The 19,196-nt window shown below is 40.0% G+C and overlaps 1 protein-coding gene across 1 annotated transcript in view; it reads left to right on the forward strand.

Moving 5' to 3' along the window:
• ARAP2 (ArfGAP with RhoGAP domain, ankyrin repeat and PH domain 2) overlaps positions 1-19,196 on the forward strand; it is a 217,483-nt gene that overhangs the window by 63,817 nt on the left and 134,470 nt on the right. Inside the window, exon 9 of the mRNA XM_034772450.1 lies at positions 5,264-5,442. Within this exon, the coding sequence (XP_034628341.1) occupies positions 5,264-5,442 (179 nt within the window). The remainder of the gene's footprint in view (positions 1-5,263; positions 5,443-19,196) is intronic.

Genomic DNA, 19,196 nt, shown 5'->3' on the forward strand with positions numbered 1-19,196 from the left:
TCAAAGCATGAATGCGCTTTCTTTTTGGTCATCTAAGTCACATGTTGTTGTTTCTGTTTCTGGATTGGTAGACCGTAATGCTTGATAAACAGAAAGTGGGCCTGAATAAATCATAGTTCTCTGATTCTCTCATGGCTTGTCTAAACAGGTTTTGCTTCACTTTAGTTAAAGTTAGGTGGGTAGACAATTCCCCAGGGAGGTCAGGAACATTTTCTGAAGAATTACTCTATGAAGACGTAAGTAGGAATAGGGCATTGAGGGTATTTTAAAATATTTTCCGTACCTATTTTCCACAGAAGTATTATGCTCTGGCAGACATGGATCCCAGGCTTTTGGGGGGAAAGAAGAAAACTGGATTTAAAAATGAGGGGAGGAGAAACTAACTGTGAAATAAGTTTTGTGATCTGCTTACAGTAGACTTTGCATTCATTTTTTTTCTTGTTCCAGATGCACAAAGTTTGTATGTGAGCAGTACTAATTGTGAAGACTTAACAGTCTTAGTACTGGGGCAGGAGGTTTAAGACAACTGTCTCACATGGTAAATGTACACTGTAGTGCATGGTTACACATATTCACTAGCTCTGCTTGAGCTAGCATGCTCCAAATAGCTGTGTGGCCGGGTGTAACATGGGGTATAACATAAGTATGCCAGGGGTCCAGGCAGGTTTGTGCTTGGATGGCAGCTCAAGCTGCCACCCATGCTACTTCCAGCTACACTACTATGTTGAGCGTGCTAACTCAAGCACAGCTAGCGCATATCTGTCTACTTGTGCTGGGACGCCCGCTCCCAGCTGCAGTGTATACATATCCACAGTTATGTTAATAAACAATGTCCCACTCCATTTTGAAATCTGAATATGATTTGATTAGAATTCAACAATGTTTGTGGAAAACTTTTTTTATATTAACTCAGCTCCATCAATGAGCTCATTGATGGAGCTACATGTTGAAATACCTTTTTTATGCACCTATTGATCTTTTGAACTATCCACTCTAAGAGATGAGCTTGAAATGCCTTTCCTGAGGTGATCTGTCAAACTGCTATTCTGTCTTCTTTAAGATTCCTCCATGACACACCCTTCTAAGATGATGTTTATAAGAATGGAGTTGAACAGACATTCATGCCCCACCTTGCTGTGCACATACCTTTTGCTGAGTAACAACTTTTTGCTTATCTTTTTGCTGTAATCCTTGTTCTGCCTCCCATGTCTGCACCCTGTTATTTTGTCACCCTCTCTTTGCATTCTTTGGGATACGGATAAGGTCTGTTTGCCTGTAATCTAGACTTATAATACATTTTTAGGTGCTGTAACATATTAGAGTTAGTTAAAAAAAATTGAAAATGCAACACTGACATTTTTTTTTTGAAAAAAGAAAAATAATAATCAGTTTCGTACTGTTTCATAACTTATTCTGTGAATTAAATCTCCCAGAGCAAATGGAGTTAAAGCTTTCATCATAGTCTTGCCACAAGTGGGGGCAAGTCTAATAATAACTCTCATAATATTCATCATTAACATATATCTTGATCTTGGTCCTGTGCAGTAACTGGACAGAGTGGATGAGTGAAGGACTGAATAGAATTGTATTACTTCAAATACCGTATTTTCCGGCGTATAAGACGACCTTGTAACCCAGGAAAATCTTCTCAAAAGTCGGGGGTCGTCTTATACGCCGGATGTCGTCTTATAGGGCAGGTGCTGAAACTTCCAGCCGGACTGGAGAATCTGCAGTCACCGCATATGGTGGGGGGAGCTCAAAAACGGCCGTGGCCGCATGAAAGCAGCAAGGGCGGAGCAAGCTGCAGGCGTCTGGGACGCCCGGTATGGCAAAAAGAGAGAGAGCGGCGCTGTGCCCAGAAAAACACGCCTCTTTCACCCGTCTGGCCCGCCCTTGTATCCTATTACCGTACCTCCTTCTCTGCCTCTCAGATCTCGCTCCTGAGGACTGCAGTGAAGCGGCGCAGGCGCGCATGTGCGAGATCTGAGAGGCAGAGAAGGAGGTAATAGGATACAAGGGCGGGCCAGACGGGTGAAAGAGGCGTGTTTGCGCTACCGCTCTGATAGTCTTGGAGACAGGGAGGGCTGGGCAGGCAGGGAGAGCTGACCAATCCAAGCAGGCTTTGTATACAACAACCAGCCAATCGCCGGTAAGGTACATCGCTTGCCGTGATTGGCTGGTTGTTGTATACTGGGTACCACATACAGTACAGCACCAGTATCTGTACCTGTTCATACAGTATAGCACCAGTACATACAGTACAGTATACAAATGTCCAACAGTCAAAACCCCATCATGGCTCCACCAGCAAGAAGAAAGAAATATGAAGCCAGTTTCAAACTTAAAGTTGTAAACTTTGCCATGGAACATAATAACTGCGCTGCTGCAAGACAATATGGAGTAACAGAAAAGATGGTTCGGGACTGGAAAGCAAATGAAAAAGCATTAAAGAGTATGCCAAGGGGTAAGTGTGCATTAAGAAGAGGCACCCCACATTGGCCAGAACTCGAAAAACATGTAGCAGACATGGTGAATGAGCATCGCCAAAACGGTTATGTAGTGACACGAAATAAAATACGTTTGTTTGCACTTCAGTGGGCCAAATCTAACCCAGATCACAGCAACAGATTTAAGGCCACTGTATCCTGGTGTACTAGATTCATGGGAAGGCATAATATGGTACTGAGGCAAAAGACGAACATTGCCCAAAAATTACCTGCAGATCTTGATAGCAAAGTAAATAGTTTCCATCGATACGTAATACATCAGCGCACTAAACATGGCTATGCGTTAAGTAGTATTGGAAATATGGATGAAACTCCAATGAATTTTGATATGGTTGGAAATAAAACTGTCCATCAAAAAGGTGAAAAAACAATTTTAATTAAAACAACAGGACATGAGAAGTCCAGTTTTACAGTGGTACTAGGATGCACAGCTGATGGCGCCAAACTGAGACCAATGATTATTTTTAAAAGAAAAACAATGCCGAAATTCAAGTTCCCTGTTGGTTGTTTTGTACATGTGAATGAAAAAGGCTGGATGGATGAAGAAGGGGTAAAGCTATGGCTTGATAATGTATGGAGCAGGCGACCAGGTGGACTTATTCAAAAATGTAGTCTACTGGTGTGGGATATGTTCAGGGCTCATTTAACTCCCAGCACCAAGCAAAGGCTTGCAAGACTAAACACAGATGCGGCAGTTATTCCTGCAGGATTGACATCGTTGGTACAGCCACTGGATGTGTGCCTAAACAAGCCATTTAAAGATCGCATTCGAGAACAATGGAATGAATGGATGGTTAGCGGCGAAAAGTCATTCACAAAAGGAGGAAACATGCGTGCTCCACAGTTGGATGTTTTGTGCAAGTTTGTCATAAAAGCCTGGAATGATATTGATGCAGAAACAGTAATCAAGTCTTTCAAGAAGTGTGGCATATCAAATTCATTAGATGGTATGGAGGACGACTACTTGTGGCAAGATGAAGAGGAAGCCGAAGCTGAGACCACACCATCTGATACGGAATTCGATCCATACGATGACTGCCTTACAAATGTATCACAAGATGTCATTGATGTACTTATGATATCAGATGACGAACAGGAGGATTTTGAAGGCTTTTAAAGGGAAACTGTCACGCCAGCAAAACCTGTAAAAATACCGTAGCTTGCAGTTATGATGGGCGTTGCTAACTCGCCAGGGACTTGCCCAGCACTTGCTCTCTCTCTATTGTTTGTTATCTTCCTCCTATCATCATCAGTTCCAGTTTGGTTGACAGCTTAGAAAACAAACAGCATGGCAGCTCCCATGGGTTTATTGTCTTATCCTTCCTTTCAGCTTTAGAGCGAATTAGGAAAAGTTTAATCCACTTGCACTGTTTTATGTTTACATGTTTGATGACAAACAGCCTTATGTTTATAAGTGACAGTTTTCCTGCTAAGTACCTGCATGTCATAAGCATTTGAATTAAAATTACCATATTGAAATCAAATCTGATGTTTTTTTATTTTTTATTTGGTGTGCGTTGGACGAGGGGTAGTCTTATACGGCGAGTATATCCCAACTCTATATTTTAACTGGAAAAGTTGGGGGTCGTCTTATACGCCCAGTCGTCTTATACGCCGGAAAATACGGTACTTGCTTTTGTAGCTTTTGTAAGCTGTTAAATTAATAATGCATGCAAAGAGTATTCAAACAGGCATTACCTAAATTCCTTGGATAATGCAGACTTTAACAAGGTATATCATAATGAAATAAACTGTAGATTGCAAAAATATTTTTGCGTAAAAACATTAGCTATATTATCAGTATTATATAGGCCTACATTTTCAGAAATTCCTGCTGATTTTGAATTCCCCAATTTTTGGGTGCTGAACTTGAGATATCTTACTTCGACCATATTTCCATAGTTTGGATTCTCAACACTTTCAGGAAATCAGGCCCTTTTAAGTTGTTTCAAGCTGGCTACCCAAAAATTACTAGTTATGTTTGAGAACAATATGGGTGAGGTAATATCTGTGTTGATGAGTGAGACATGCTGTCAATCTTAGGCAGAGCTCTTCTTCAGGTTTTTCCAGTTAAGAAGTGTTTCTCAAGCTTTTTGATACAAGGGACTGGCTTGCTGCCTTCCTAAACTGTGTCAGGGAGATCTCTGGGACTGGCATGAGTCCACGGACTGGCTGTTGGGAAACACTGCAGTAAAAGATATTACCTCACCCACCTTGTCTTGCTAATATTCTGGGACCAATGCAGCTACAGCACCACTGCATAGTAACATTTGAAAATGTACGTGGTAAAAGTATTGTGTTCTTGGAGAAGTTGCATGTTGACAATGGGAGTTACTGAAGTGCAGATTCTGTCTTAAGTCTTTACCTGATATATGTTCATGCTTATTTTTTTCATTCCCTTCCCTCATGGAAATATCCACAGTTAAATTAAGATTAAACCCCCCCAGGAAAATAAACCTTCATGCCAACCACTATCTAATAGGGTTAGAAAAAAAACTTCCCCTCTGTCCTAGAATTGTCTAGAATAGTGATTCTAGCACTTATCTCTCAATCATCTAATACAGACCATTGCCAAAGACAGAGTACCAGGTTAGATGGACTGCTGGTCTGATCTGGCATGACATTTCCTATGCAACACAGTAGCTTAGTCAAAAGAACTAGAGCACCTTCATGAGCATGTATGTGAAGACAGTGGGGAAGCTGCAACATTCCAGGAACATGCTGCACTTGTCTAATTTCCTTTTCCTTTTCCTTAGATGAAAGAATTGACTGGATTAATACAATGCTCAGTGCCTTGAAATCACAGTCCAATACCTCTCAAACTCAAACTGCTATCACTCCTGAGAAAAGTGGATACCTTGAACTAAAAGGATACAAAACCAAAATCTTTACTTTACTTCTGGGGAACAATGTGTGGCTCTGCAAAAACGAACAGGTAAATGTTGTCATACATTTTTGTGAAATAATGCTTGTAAAAATGATTAAACTAGTGAGTTAGAAAATTATGCCACTTATTGGATGGTCACATTTTAGCACTGTGTTATCACACAGCATTGTTGTAGTTCTAAAAGGGCTTTTAAAAGCAAAATGTGTGTCACCACCTCCATTGTACTACAGGGAAAAACAAACTAGTGATAAGCTCTGGATATCTTTATAGGTCAGTAGGAGAGATGGGGTTAATTTAGTAGATTGCTTACAATATACACATGTAGAGTAATCGTAAAGACCGAGGATGTATTGTATGCAATGGCTTAGTTATTCGGACTTTTAAACAGTACAGTATGAATAGTATGTACTTTTGATTATCTGTAGTATTTAAATGGTATCTCCACTAAATTTTAAAGAAATGTCTGTATTTTAAGAAGTTTGACTTCATCAATGTTGCTCATGGTGTACTACAAAATTTTAAATAAACAATATAAAATAACAACAAAATACTAACTTGACACTTAATTCCGCTCATAAAATCCAGTGATTTATCCACAAATATTTCCTAGCATAATATTAGTACGGAAAAATGGAGTTCCCCCGTCACACAGAGCTCTTGCTAGCTGGAATTGTTAGGAAAGTCCCAAGCGGCAGGGGGAAACATAGACAAACAAGTTTTTGTTGTTGCTGTTTTGGGTTTTTCCCCCCTTCCTCCCTGGAGCCCCTACACCCAGGGTGGTGCCTTTTTACTGTTACAGTCTGACTCTTTTGTTCTCTTTCAATCCCTCCACCCCCCTCTTTCACTTTGGTAATGCTTGCTAACCCAGACATGGTGTCAGGGCAAGCCTCATATGCAAAGACTTGAGAGAGATACAGTACCTGCTCTTTTTCCACTCAAGCTTCCATGTTTCAAATAGGAATCGGGACAGTCAATAAGGTTGGTCTGTCTGTAATTTACCCTCATTGCCTTCAACTTGGCCTTCTCCTCTGTGAAGCTACCTAGATTTGTGCTGGGGCCTATCACGTGTTTGGGATTATGTCCCACCATTCTTTCCCAGGATATGGCTGCCCACTGAGAGTCAAGAAGGAATTTCCCTCTCTAGAGCCATGTGCAGTGCTTGAGGTTGTGTGTATGTAAGGAAGTCTGAGACTCACCAGATGCATTTTGTGTGGTTGGCTATCAAAACTAATTGATTTGTGCACAAACTGTGGCCCAGTTCATTTGTTTTTTATCATTACCTTACTTAGGCTTATCCCAGTGCTAAACCATATTGTGGCTGAGATAATGAGTGGTAGCTACATCTTGTTTTTAAATTTGATATTTATTTTCGCGAGAGGGAAGGTTTGTCCTAAAGGGTGCACTGAAGAGGAAAGAGTCTTGTTATGTGCCCTATGGGATCATTTAGGGCCTCCATCATGATTCAGTCATGACCACAGTAGCTAGTTAGGTGCCCTGTAACTTGATATATTTATTTCAAAAAAGGTTAAGGCCAGTGGTCTGTTAAATACAAAAATTAGTCAGTCTACCAAGTAGCAATGGAAATGTATTTCATCTTGATTGTCTTCATTTCCCCCAGCAGAAAAGATGTTTTAGGTCCCAATCCTGCAACTTTTTCATATCCATGATCTTCAGGGTGGTTCCATGTGGATATGAGGTCTGCCTGAATGAAACAAGTTGCAGGACTGGGGCCTCTCATGAATCCTGTACCCATCTACAAAGGTAATAGTCCAAGCAATGTCTTTAGCTAAAGCAACAGCAACACCAGCTGTTGAGAAACTATATTTTTTCATATTCCAGTTTTCAGTCAAATACCTACTGTATTGTCATCAACCTAATATCCTTTTTGTTATCCAGATAATGTTGGGGGCATGTCTTTCAGAGTGAGTGGCATTGGTGTTCTACTAGCCTCTTCCCCCAAGCTTTTAAGTGAAAAGTGAGGATAAGCCATCACTACATTGAAATGAGGAACAAATAGAAGTTTAGAGCCATCATCACTTATACCTTCAGGATAAACTGTTACTTAGAATTAAAACATTAAGCAGTTTTCAAAGTGCTTGTGACTGTAGCTCTGCCTTTTATTTGGAACTGAGTTGTTTTTACTAAAGAGAAACAGCCAAACTTTTAAAAAAGTATCTAACTTTTAACCTTCAAGCACAAGGCTGCTGATACATTTACAAAGGAAAATTGTACAAATTTGAGGCCAGACTTTGAAAATTGTGCAGCCCCCACAATTTGGGTCAGATTTTTGAAAGTGTTCAGGACTCAGTGGCTCACACTGAGAACAGCGGAAGCTCTTGGTTGCTGAGCTCTTTTGAAAATCTGGTCCTAGACGTTGTAACCTGTTTGCATCTGCAGTTGATTATGCCAGCAACACTGGAATCCTGGTTTGATCCCCCCTCTACAACTTGTTCTTCAGTAGTTTTCTATTAAGGATAGAAGAATATACAAAGCCGCAAACCCCTCTGTTAAATTTATTTAGAATATCAGGAATGAATCTTCAGAAAACATTTTTCTAGCCATTATGTTTTATTCATGCTCTAGCTTACTGTTTTTTTTGGTGTTTTTTTTTTTTTTTCCTGTTTGTGGCTATAATATTCTTTTTCAGACTTCTTTTAAATCACCTCATTTTCCCAGATTTTTTTTATGCTGTTTCTTTGCTTGACTGATTTTTTATGCTTTTTTTTCTTCCCTCTTTTCTCATTCCTTCTGATGTTTACTACATTCTCTTACTTATTTAATCTCTCATTCTTTCTTTCCTATATAACTTATTTTTATTTTTTCTTCTCGTTTTTTTCCCATCAGCCAAAAGTCATTTGAAATAGTGCGAAAACAAGTTGTTGTGCTGTTTCTTTTTCTTATTATATTTTTCAGTGTCAAGACAGTTCCCTCTCTTGCATCACAGGGAAGGAAATTGTTTTAAGGAATGGAGAGAGTGAGGGGATTTCATGAATATAGTGCATCATATACAAGAATAAGGAAAATAAATGACTTAACTAGAAGAAGTTAAATGGTTGGATGGAACATGGCTATCTTCATCTGGAGCTTCTTGGTGTCACAAGTTGACTCAATCCTCCTCTGACAGGACACCAATCTGTTGAGTTGGATCTAAATGCTGGATTCCATGTATTTCTAAGCCCCTGAATCTGGATAGTGATTTGTCACTGTTCCTAGATCTGGGTCTCTCAGGCATACTCCCAGATGCATTTAAAACCTTGGGCAGTGAATTCCCCCCACAGCCTAGCCACCTTAGATCTTGGAACCCTCCTTAGCCTGCAGTTGCTTATAGACTGAGTTCCATATCACCTTGGGTGTCTTGAGCTTTGCAATTAAAGCTTTCAGGGACATTTGGGCAGATAAGCAAAGAATACTGGCCTAGCAAGGGAATTGCTCAAAATCAGACATTCTACTCTTAAATAGCACTAAAACGTACAGATTGTTGAAAAACAACAAACAGTCCTGCATACTCTTCCTCTGACTCTGATCTCACCCCTCCTGTGAGTCCTGGATTTCTTCAGTGTTCATAGTCACTAGGCAGCCATTCTTGCCTTTTCCCTCCTTAGCCTGCTCTACTTGCATGTGGTGGTGGATGGAAGTTTCCCTCTTTTAAAAACAGTCTCTGTCACCCTTTTGCCTATGTGCTTCAGGCCAGTGATTCTGGGCACTTACTCCCACCCCCACAGGGCCGGCTCCAGCTTTTTTGCCGCCCCAAGCGGCGAAGGAAAACCCGATTGAGCTGCTGCCAAAGGGCCGCCGAAGAGGAAGAGAGGAACTGAAGGACTTGCCGTCGAAGAGTGAGACGTGCCGCCCCAATAACGGACGGAGTGCCGCCCCTTTCTATTGGCTGCCCCAGGCACCTGCTTCCTTTGCTGGTGCCTGGAGCCGGCCCTGTGCCCCCAGCTGGCTTCTGTGTAGAGTCATTACAAGTTGGCCTTACTGATAGCAAACCTGTTGCTCCAGTAGGAGAGTGTCATTGAACACTGTGGTTGCATCATAGCTTCTCAGCCATAGTCTTTCTTCCACGAGGCATCAAGCCGCTGCGGCAAAATTGATGCTCTAATCCACAAAGGAAGCTGCAATACAACGTGAAAGCTGTAATACAAAGTAGAGCCTCTGAAACAAAATGGGGTTTACAAAACAAAATGACACAATTTAACACAGAAGCAACCATGTCCTCAATCTGTCACATGCACTCTAGTATTCCTGAGTCCAGAATTAAGAAAAAGCTTGGGAAATATGCAGTGCAAAAACAGGTTGGGCATATGGCCTAATTCAGTCATTTTGGTTATTAAGAATTTAATGTGAAAAAAGTCTTTTGTAGTTGCTTTGAAAGACTGTCCCTCTATTCTAATGTTTTTTGGGTATTTGGAAATCAAGAAGGATGGCTTCCCTCTTTAAACATACTACTTTTCTTTTTTGTACTTCTTCCTTTACAGGTAATCCTTCCATTTTGATTTAGTTTGAAGTTCAAACACAAGTGATTCTTCATTACTTTTCTTGCAGCATTTAATTGAAGAGGAAAATAAATAATACAGCTTTGAAACCAGTAGAGTGCTCTAGTGTTCTAAAAATCTGTCTCTTTTGAAAGAGACAGTATTTTACCCAGTAATTACCAGGCAAATATGCTCAGGGATGTCCTCGTATCCTAGAATTCACATCCATACTAGAACTACATCCATAGTGACTTACAGGGGTTTATTATAACTGCAGTGCTAAAAGAAGCTATTTAGACATCTTACTATCTTGAAATGAGAGCAGATCTAGCTGATTTATTGATTTCTACTAAACTTGATAGAGAAAAGTCCAATGGCACTTTACAGGATTTTTCCTTGTTTTTTAAAAGTAGAGAACAGTCTGAGCCAAAATGCCAGAACCTAACATAACCATCGTGAACTTTGTGAAGTTCAGATTGAGATCAGAACTTCATGTCTCAGGTCTATTTCTCGTTAAAAAGTTATTTTTTTAGCTAGAGCTTCTGGCAGTGATATACTGCTACTATGAAACCATCAATTTCTTAGACTGCGTATGTAGTGTGGATTTCTTAAACTTCCTCAGTGGAGCAAAAGTGAAAAATAGAACATACAGAATCTATTTACTCAGCCCATAACTTACAGAAATTCCCATTTCTGTTTTAAAAGCGTTCATGCACAAATCGGTGTTGTGCGTGATCCTTTAGGATGGCTTAAATCTGTGTTTGTAATGTCAGTCTGCTGTGATTGTAGTGTTGGTGACCCCTTCTCTCCACTGAGCTGTAGGAGAAGATTCTGGCAGACACTTGGACAGTTGGCTCTGTCTGGGAGAGCCTCCAGATGTATCTGAGTGGTGAAGATCTTTGTCAGTGGCTTTGAGAAAGAGTTTAGTGGGGTTTTTCTCCACCTGCCTCAAATAATTCCAGACTGCTTCAAATGATTCCAGACTGTGGCCCTGCGATTGGTGACTTGTGAGGTTTGTGGAGCTCTTTTTTCCTACACTCACAGGGATTGTGGAACAGTGTGTGACTTTCTGTGTGTAGCTGTGTGTGTCCCATGATGGACTTCAGATTAATGTCTTCAGCTTAATGTTTGAACTTCTCTCTTTGAGTTCAAGATGCTTTATCAGTGGGTCTTTTTATTAAAAACTTTTCATATTGATTCTTTGGGTTTGTGTGTAATAAATTGTACCTCTGCTTTAATTTTCTCATTATGGCTTAAATGTTGTAAGAGATATGGTTAAATGTTGCATATGAAGCAAATGTTTTTGATGAGTTAGCAAAAATGGCAATGAAAACTATTTAGCATCTATTTAGTGCCAGTACAAATACCCAGTAGTATTGCTTGTAGAGAGTAAGAAGAAACGGATAAAGGTGCAAGTAGAACTGAGTTTGAACAAGGCCTTGAAGGTGAAGAGCCTGCACTTGACGTAGCAGGAGAAAGGGAAGCCATATAAAATGGATCAAAGGAGTAACAGAAGATGACTACTTTGGCAGCTATGTTTTTAATCAATTAGACTATGAGGTGAGACGTAAAAAAACACAAGGAACCCAGAAAGGAGAAGGATTGATTATGCTTAGTGACAATTTAGCAAGTATAGATGAGGGTTTTAGCAGTAGAGTGATGGGGAAAGGATGACTAACAAAGGAAAAGGTGATTGGACCTACTGAACGAAGGAGGTCATGATCCCTTTCTGTGTGATTCTGGTTCATCCACACCTGGGATATTGTATTCATTTCTGGGAACCACTTTGCTGTTAACAGATATGGGGAAGTTCAAAAAGCACAACAAACATGATGAGAGGGTGGAGGGCATTGACTTTTACTTAGTTCCTTTAGACTTCTCTCCGTAGTTTGACTGCATGGTGATTAAGGGGGAATGTGAATCAACAGATACTAGAAACACCAAGAATGGAGAGCAATTCTTTAGTGCTGTATTTCAGGTTGTAAATAAGACTAGATAAGGGAGAGAGTGGGGATGAGAGAGAGAATGAGAGAGGACAGGGAGTGGGAGGCATTGAGATCAGGGGATAGGTGGTAGGTATGAGGTGGGAGATAAAGAGAAATAATAGAAGCAGGTAGTAAAAGGGAAATGTCTGATCTAGAAATTGGGGAGAAGCAGGGCAAATTATCATTAGGATTGTGGTAGAGGGAAGATAATTTTTTTTTACTGGATAGCATGTGTGTGGTTTTGAGATCTTGTGCTAGTGTTTCTGAGGTGCCGCATGGATAACGGAAAAGGTCTAGTTCTGAAAGAAAAGAACAGCTTTGTTGGTGGTCAGTTCTATAAACATATAAATAGGTCACTACCAAATATCAGTGTATGAATTTATCTAATTTAATATGCCATAATTGTGAAGGAAATGGTATGAAACTAAGTGTGCTTTGTTTTAGTTCATTCAGTCTTTGGACTTTTAAAATAAATTATTTAAGTCCTGTAGCAAGATATAATTTGTGCTCATCTCAAAAAGTACAGAAAATCTGTTCCTTTACATTCTTTAAGGTCAAATGTGCCATTGACTGGAGCTTGTTCTATTGAAGTGGAAGCACCAAACATCGAATGTGATCCAACCAGGGAGACAGTTTAAATGACAGTGTTGCTATCAAAATGTAGCTGTGAGGATAAATTAAATCTATGCTCCTGGTCTTCCAGCAACTCCTCAGCATCAGATTGATTTTTGCCATGTTTTGGGTATTCAAGACGAACAGAGACTGCTCTTAAATCAATCAGTGTTTATGCAATTAAAAATTCAAAGGTGTATTCTTGAATTCAGTAAGAAAGTTACAAACTTTCTGTTTACTAACAGTGTAGCACAGAATGATCCATGAAAAGAAATTATTGAAGTGCTTTGCCCTGAATGAAAGTGCTCCATGCAAATTTAAACTATATACTGCAAGTGCCAAAAATAAGGCTGAAAATAAAAGCTAAAAATTAATATTAATATACAATAGCTTAGCATGAGAAATGACAGTAACTATAAACATCCACATGGGAAGAAATAGTCCTATTTAATGCCAGTGATTTCTACACCTGAAAATAATATTGCAGAATTTTGTATCCAAGTTGTTGAAGATGTCATCCAAGAGTACAGAGAAATGTATGGCAAGGAGGTCCTATCGTTTGCTCAGACAACAAAAATTAAATGAAAAAGATGAATACTTCTCAGGTGCAGGCATCCTAAACTTCTGACTCATGGTGCGATACTATTAGGATCTCATTGGAAAAAAAAGTAACACCCGACACAATCCTAGAGTTTGTTATGGATGTTCAAAAACTCTTCCACTATGATCGAAGGCCTCATGATGAATTGGTCAAAAAAAGAAAGATTGAATCCCCAGCTTTCTAATGGCATTCTGTGGAATTCAGGTAGACTTTCTGTATGTTTGCATCTAACTACTATGATCATGTTAAATATTTCAATGAGCAGAAGGATGACTCTGATCAAACATAATGCACAATAAGAGTATCTTTACACTGCATCTGGAAGCAAGCATCCCAGCCTGGGTCCACAGATGTGCTAGTGGAGCTCACACTATGTGGCTAAAAACAGCTGTGTAGATGTTGCTCTGACTCTGTGGCTTTGTGCTTAGGCTCTCAAATCTAGGGAAGGAGCAGGGACTACTACTACATCTACACAGCTATTTTTTAATATGCTAGCACAAATCTATTGACTCAGGCTGGGTGGCTTGCTCCCAGAAGCAGTGTAGACATACCCTAAGGAACTCTATGGAGAGGCACTAAATTTACAAAAATAATTGTAGGAGGTTTCAGAACAACTTGACAGGGTAGAATGGTACTACCATTTCAATCTATACTTTCCTCTAACGAGAATTGGATCCACACCTAAACAAAATCCTTGGCCATATACATCTCTACCCTGATATAACGCTGTCTTCGGGAGCCAAAAAAATCTTACTGCGTTATAGGTGAAACCGCGTTATATCGAACTTGCTTTGATCCACTGGAGTGTGCAGCGCCCCCCCCCCCGAGCGCTGCTTTACCGCGTTATATCCGAATTCATGTTATATCGGGTTGCATTATATCAGGATAGAGGTGTATGGTTTTTTTTTGTTTTTTAAATAAATAAGTGTTGCTTTGCAGAAACCAGTGGCTTTGCATCAAACATCGTATTTTAAAATAAATCATTGAAATCCAGAGTCCTAGGAATAGTTAGCACTGCACTAGTACGTGCATTTTTATCTGCCATAGTGCTCAGGACAGAACACATCTGCATTTCTACCCTTAAGTTTATTTTCTAATTGCACAAGCCAAACAGTTCCACATCTAGTTATCCATTATGGATTATACAATCCTTTAACATTCACATGTATACATGGGCTTATTTTATATTTGACTAGCTAACAACCAGTTTTAAAACTACAAGAATTAAAAAAAATCACTTTCTTTTTTTCAGAATAGTGAGACAGCACCATTTTTAATCTGTTTTACATACAGGAGAGCATATGAAATTTAAGTAGAACCGCATTGGTACCTTAGTCAATTCCAGCTAATCATGGTGATGTCAACCTTCATAGGAGAGGAGTGTTTGTAAACTTCAATAAATTGTTTAGGTTTTTATCAAATTAGAGGTAATTCAGAACAGATTTGTCCAACCCCAAATAAAGAAGTAGCTTTTTGAGGTACCAAAGAAATTACACTAATTCCTTCCCTCTGTATGCTTTTTCTCAGGTATGAAACTGTTTTTCATATCAGAAACATTCATCTAATGCCTTATATGAATTTGGTAAAATTACAGTGCCTTAATCTCAAAATTCATTCTCTTTGAGAATTGAGAGTAGGGCTTTTGTTTTGAGGATTACTACAACATACCATGTCTCTAGGAAACATTCTCTGTGCATATTTTAATTTTTAAAAAGACAGAGGAACAAATTTCTTTTTATATTGACTGCTTTGTCCTGGGAAGGAAATAGATCAAAGAGTGTCATGTTACTACAAGTTTTGGTTATTTAAAATAGATCTTTCATTATTTAACTGCCATTTGTGAAGAGTTTTAGAATACAGTATTTTAAATGCAGTTTTTGTTTAGGCTGTTAATTCTACTTTGCACTTTAGCACTTCCAAGCGCTATGCAAAGAATCCGTAGGACATTACAGTTTTCTACTAAAAAGAATGCACTTAGTGGACACGAGACCTCAGGGATTTGACCCTACTTTTTAGTTCCTGATCCTACAATTGACGTCTTGTGTCTATGCATAGCCCCATATGAAGTGTGTGGATGAACAGGTCTCCCCATGTGGACCTGATTGCATGACTGGAATTTTGCTTTTTCACTCAGTTCTGACACCCCCATTAATTAGAGACACAAAGTTGGTGAGGTATTATTTTTTTATTGGACCAACTTCTGTTGGTGATAGAGACAAGCTTTTGAGCTTACACAGAGCTCTTAATACTCCCATTAATTATCTAGAAACCATTTTTTTTATTAAGATTGGTGGTGCTGTTGTTGGACTGATGGGAAAGCAACGGGAAAAAGGAAAAGTCCTGAAATGCCTTAAAGACTAGGCCATTTGAGTTTCCATCAGCTAAGAGTTGGTCTACTTTGAGGAAGATCTTTGGAATTTTATTTATTTAAACTATTATGAACATTAATCACTGAATGATTTAAGGTATGTGTTGTTTTTATCTTTTGAACTTCTATATGTGATTCTTTGATTGTCCCGGCTGTCTTTTTACTTACATGTATTTTATATCATAAGATGCGGTTCCAGTTGATAACTTACCGTATATAATTATTATTATGTCTTATTTTGTAGAGTGGATGTTTCTTCCAATGTCCACACCTCATGCTAAATAAATAAAGCACTCATTGCTTGTGGAGGGGATATTTAAGATATACAGCATACTAATAATAAAGGGAGTACCATACTGTGCTTTCTCAGCAATAATCCAGGGCTCTTGCTAGTAAACTGCTTCAGCAACGATCTTGAACTTTATCAGCTCAAACTGAATGATTGCCTCATAAAACACTGCTGTGCTAGCACTATTACTTAAATTAAATGTATCTCTTAATATTTTTGCTCATAATGTAGTGCTATCTCTAGCATTCATAACTTGTAGGTTTTATCCTTTAGCTTGCATAACCAGTTGTATTTTATAATGAGAATGTAAAGGAAAAGTAGCCATAGATTTTTTTTTTTTTAATTTTAACCTAAAGAATGTAATGGTTAGCTAATTAACTATACTCACGATGATGCCTTTTTGACTTTTGATATTTTCACCTATAATCAACCCTTTTAAGGATCACAGGATCATCCATTATTTAATGCCATTGCATAATTAGAATATTGCAACTTTTTTTAAGCACAGCTCAGGATATTTTAAATAAGCATTCTTCTTCAGTGGCTGTGGCTCAGTACTGATGAGATTGTGGCTACAGACTGTATCTGTCAGGTCTTCCTGATACTGAAGAATTTCTTTCCAGTTCTCTAACTGATGAGATTGTGGAAAAATAGGTCCTGTTGTATTTAATTAGACCTAAATAGCTATGAGAGGTGCTTCCAAATGGTGAGATGGAAATAGTTGCACCATGGTGATGAATTCATGATTGAGTTAAAAATACACCATGAGGAAAAGGTCAGGAAAGGGAAGTAGTTGAACAGCTACTCTAGCACGTCTTTCCCTGTTTAGTTAGTATAGCTGGCAGAAACATATGCAAAGTTTTTAATGCCACTTGAAGCAGCATTAAGTTCATGTGAGCACACACATGAGGAGAGGGACAAGCCAGTGGTAGCCAGCCATACCGCTGGTGCAGAGAATAGCACAGACCACAGATGCATGAGAGTCAGACTACCCAATATTTTTACACATTATTGGTGTCACTATGCTTCTGAAAGGAAAAAAAAAACAAACTAGTACCTTGGAGAGGTCACAATTTTAGCTGTGTTATGTTCTCTTCTGCATGTCTTCATATGCAAAGGGATGTTATGGCTCCGAGTAAGTACACTAACTTACCCTACTAAGAACGGACATACTGGGTCAGACCAAAGGTCCATCTAGACCAGTATCCTGTCTTCCAACAGTGGCCAATGCCAGGTGCCTGTTAATGTCATCTTTCCATTGTTTTCCAAACTTCCAATTTCCCCTCTTCCTCTTAAAGGGACAAATATTATAGTATACGTCCCATTGTGACGGGGTTGGGGCTCATCCCCTGGCACCTCCTACTGGTTATCTTGGGAATTAGCTCTGTCCACTGGAGTGCCCCTCCTGGTGGTGTCCCGTCCGTCGTCTTGCCCTCGGTTGGCATGTGGACCCGCGTCGCTCTCCGGCTTGCGGCGTCCTCTTCCGGACCACTGCCCTCCGGCAGTGCCCCTTAGTCCATCCACACCCCCTTCCGGAGGGGGGGGGGGAGGTTAACAGGAGTCTTTGCACTGGCCTCAGCGGCCCGCCAAGTCTAGCCCCTCTTACGTCAGGGGGCAGGTTGCAGCCTGACTCGGCCACTGCTCCATGGGCCGGTGCAGCACAAGGGGGAAAGGGGGACCCAGGCCCGCCCGCTACTCTGGGTCCTGACCCAGGGATCCTCTAACGGCAGCCTCTTGGCCCTCCTTCTCTCCCCTTGCCTTCAGCCTTCCCTGGGTCACTTCCCCTCTGACCCCATTGTACCCTCTAGGCCCTTCTACTCAGGGCCAGCACTCTGGCAGGTATCAGGCTGAAGCTCCACTCTGTTTCCCTGAGCCTGCACTGTCCTGGGTGCTAGTCTCCTGCTCAGGAGACAGACCTTCCTCCCTGAAGGTCTGGGACAGACTGACTCTCCTCTCTCAGAGCAGCCTTTTTATAGGGCTGAGTTTGGCCCTGATTGGCTATATCCAATCCGGTACTTGATTGGCATCCAATAAGCCCTGCCCTGATTGGCTGCTGGGCTGCACAGGCGCCCTGGCCTGCCGCAGCCCCCTCTAGCATGGGGGTGGGGCAGACACCCCACCATACTCGTCTACTTGCTTAGTCCATTTTCACTATTGGCATCTATTAATAATATCCAATACACCAGCCATTCAAATATTATTTCAGGATGATCGTAAAAAGAAATTACCTGTGTTTATAGTTGGCACTAGCAACCAACCACTCCTGGAAAAAACTCTCAGAAATAAATTGTATGAAACTTGAATGGCTTCATTGGAGTTCTTGCTGCTAAATGCTAATGTTGGAACAAAAGGTATTACATTAGCACAGACTCTATTGTTGAGTATTCATTATACTATTCATTTTCATTCTTAGATTCATACCAAAGTATAGTATGTCAGAAATATGTCTCCTCATATATGCAGGAGTAACTCTACTGGAATTTAGGCAGAGAAAAAATAAAAGGTTAATAGAGTGCATCTTTGCCACAAAAACAGAAATTGTTATCACATCACAGTTCTGCATAACTCTTTGGTTCTAGCTATTCCGGTGTTTTAGTTGTACAGTTCTGTCATCTATTGATTTATAGATACTAGTGCATGGAGATTTACTTAAAAATTAGCACAAGGCCTATTAGGGTTATTTCTGTATTAACTTCTTGCCCTTCTGATTGTGAAGGCTTGAGGCTCTACATAGTTCCTGTATGCACAATGCAGCCTGAATGGAGTTTTGTAGGATTGTGTTTACAGACTGCATCTGTCAGGTCTTCCTGATACTGAAGAATCTCTGTCCAGTTCTCTAACATCATTGTAACACTTTTGATAACCTCTCCCCACCAGTTGCTACAAAATGCTGTTGCTGGGATTCTGAATACCCAGTCATATAACTCTAATTGTGGCTCAGCATCACCACTTGCAAGATAATCTCTTTAAGGTGATCTGTTTGATCTATAAAACCTTCACAGTTTTGGTCTAGCTTGTCTGTCTAACATGGTGATCTGTTGTACCCCAAGCCCTAAAGGAGGTTATGATAATAATCTTTTGTATAGTACCTAACCATGACATGCAGGAGAGTTATTGCTTTGTTTAAGTCATTCTGTTTGGTATCCAGAGATATCAGGGTGATGCCACCATTTGTCTCTAAATCAAAACAGAAGACTTTATAATTTGGCTGTTGCTGACAGCAACTTGGCATTGTAGACTATTAGTTTATTAAATCACACTGTTGTGTAAAGTACCTTGAACTATCTTGGCACAAATACTGAATGATATATTTTCAGAACAATGTCAAGTGCATTAAAATTGTTTACCTACCCACGTTAATAAATATTAAGGTGTGTGATACAGCAGGGCCAGGGAGCAGTGGAAGAGTGGTCGAGGGGAGATATATAAATCCTAGGGCTAGGCTAATTAAGGCGTGGTTCCCTGTAGATTAGGG

The sequence above is a fragment of the Trachemys scripta genome, chromosome 5, assembly GCF_013100865.1.
Source record: "Trachemys scripta elegans isolate TJP31775 chromosome 5, CAS_Tse_1.0, whole genome shotgun sequence".
Taxonomy (NCBI): Eukaryota; Metazoa; Chordata; order Testudines; family Emydidae; genus Trachemys; species Trachemys scripta.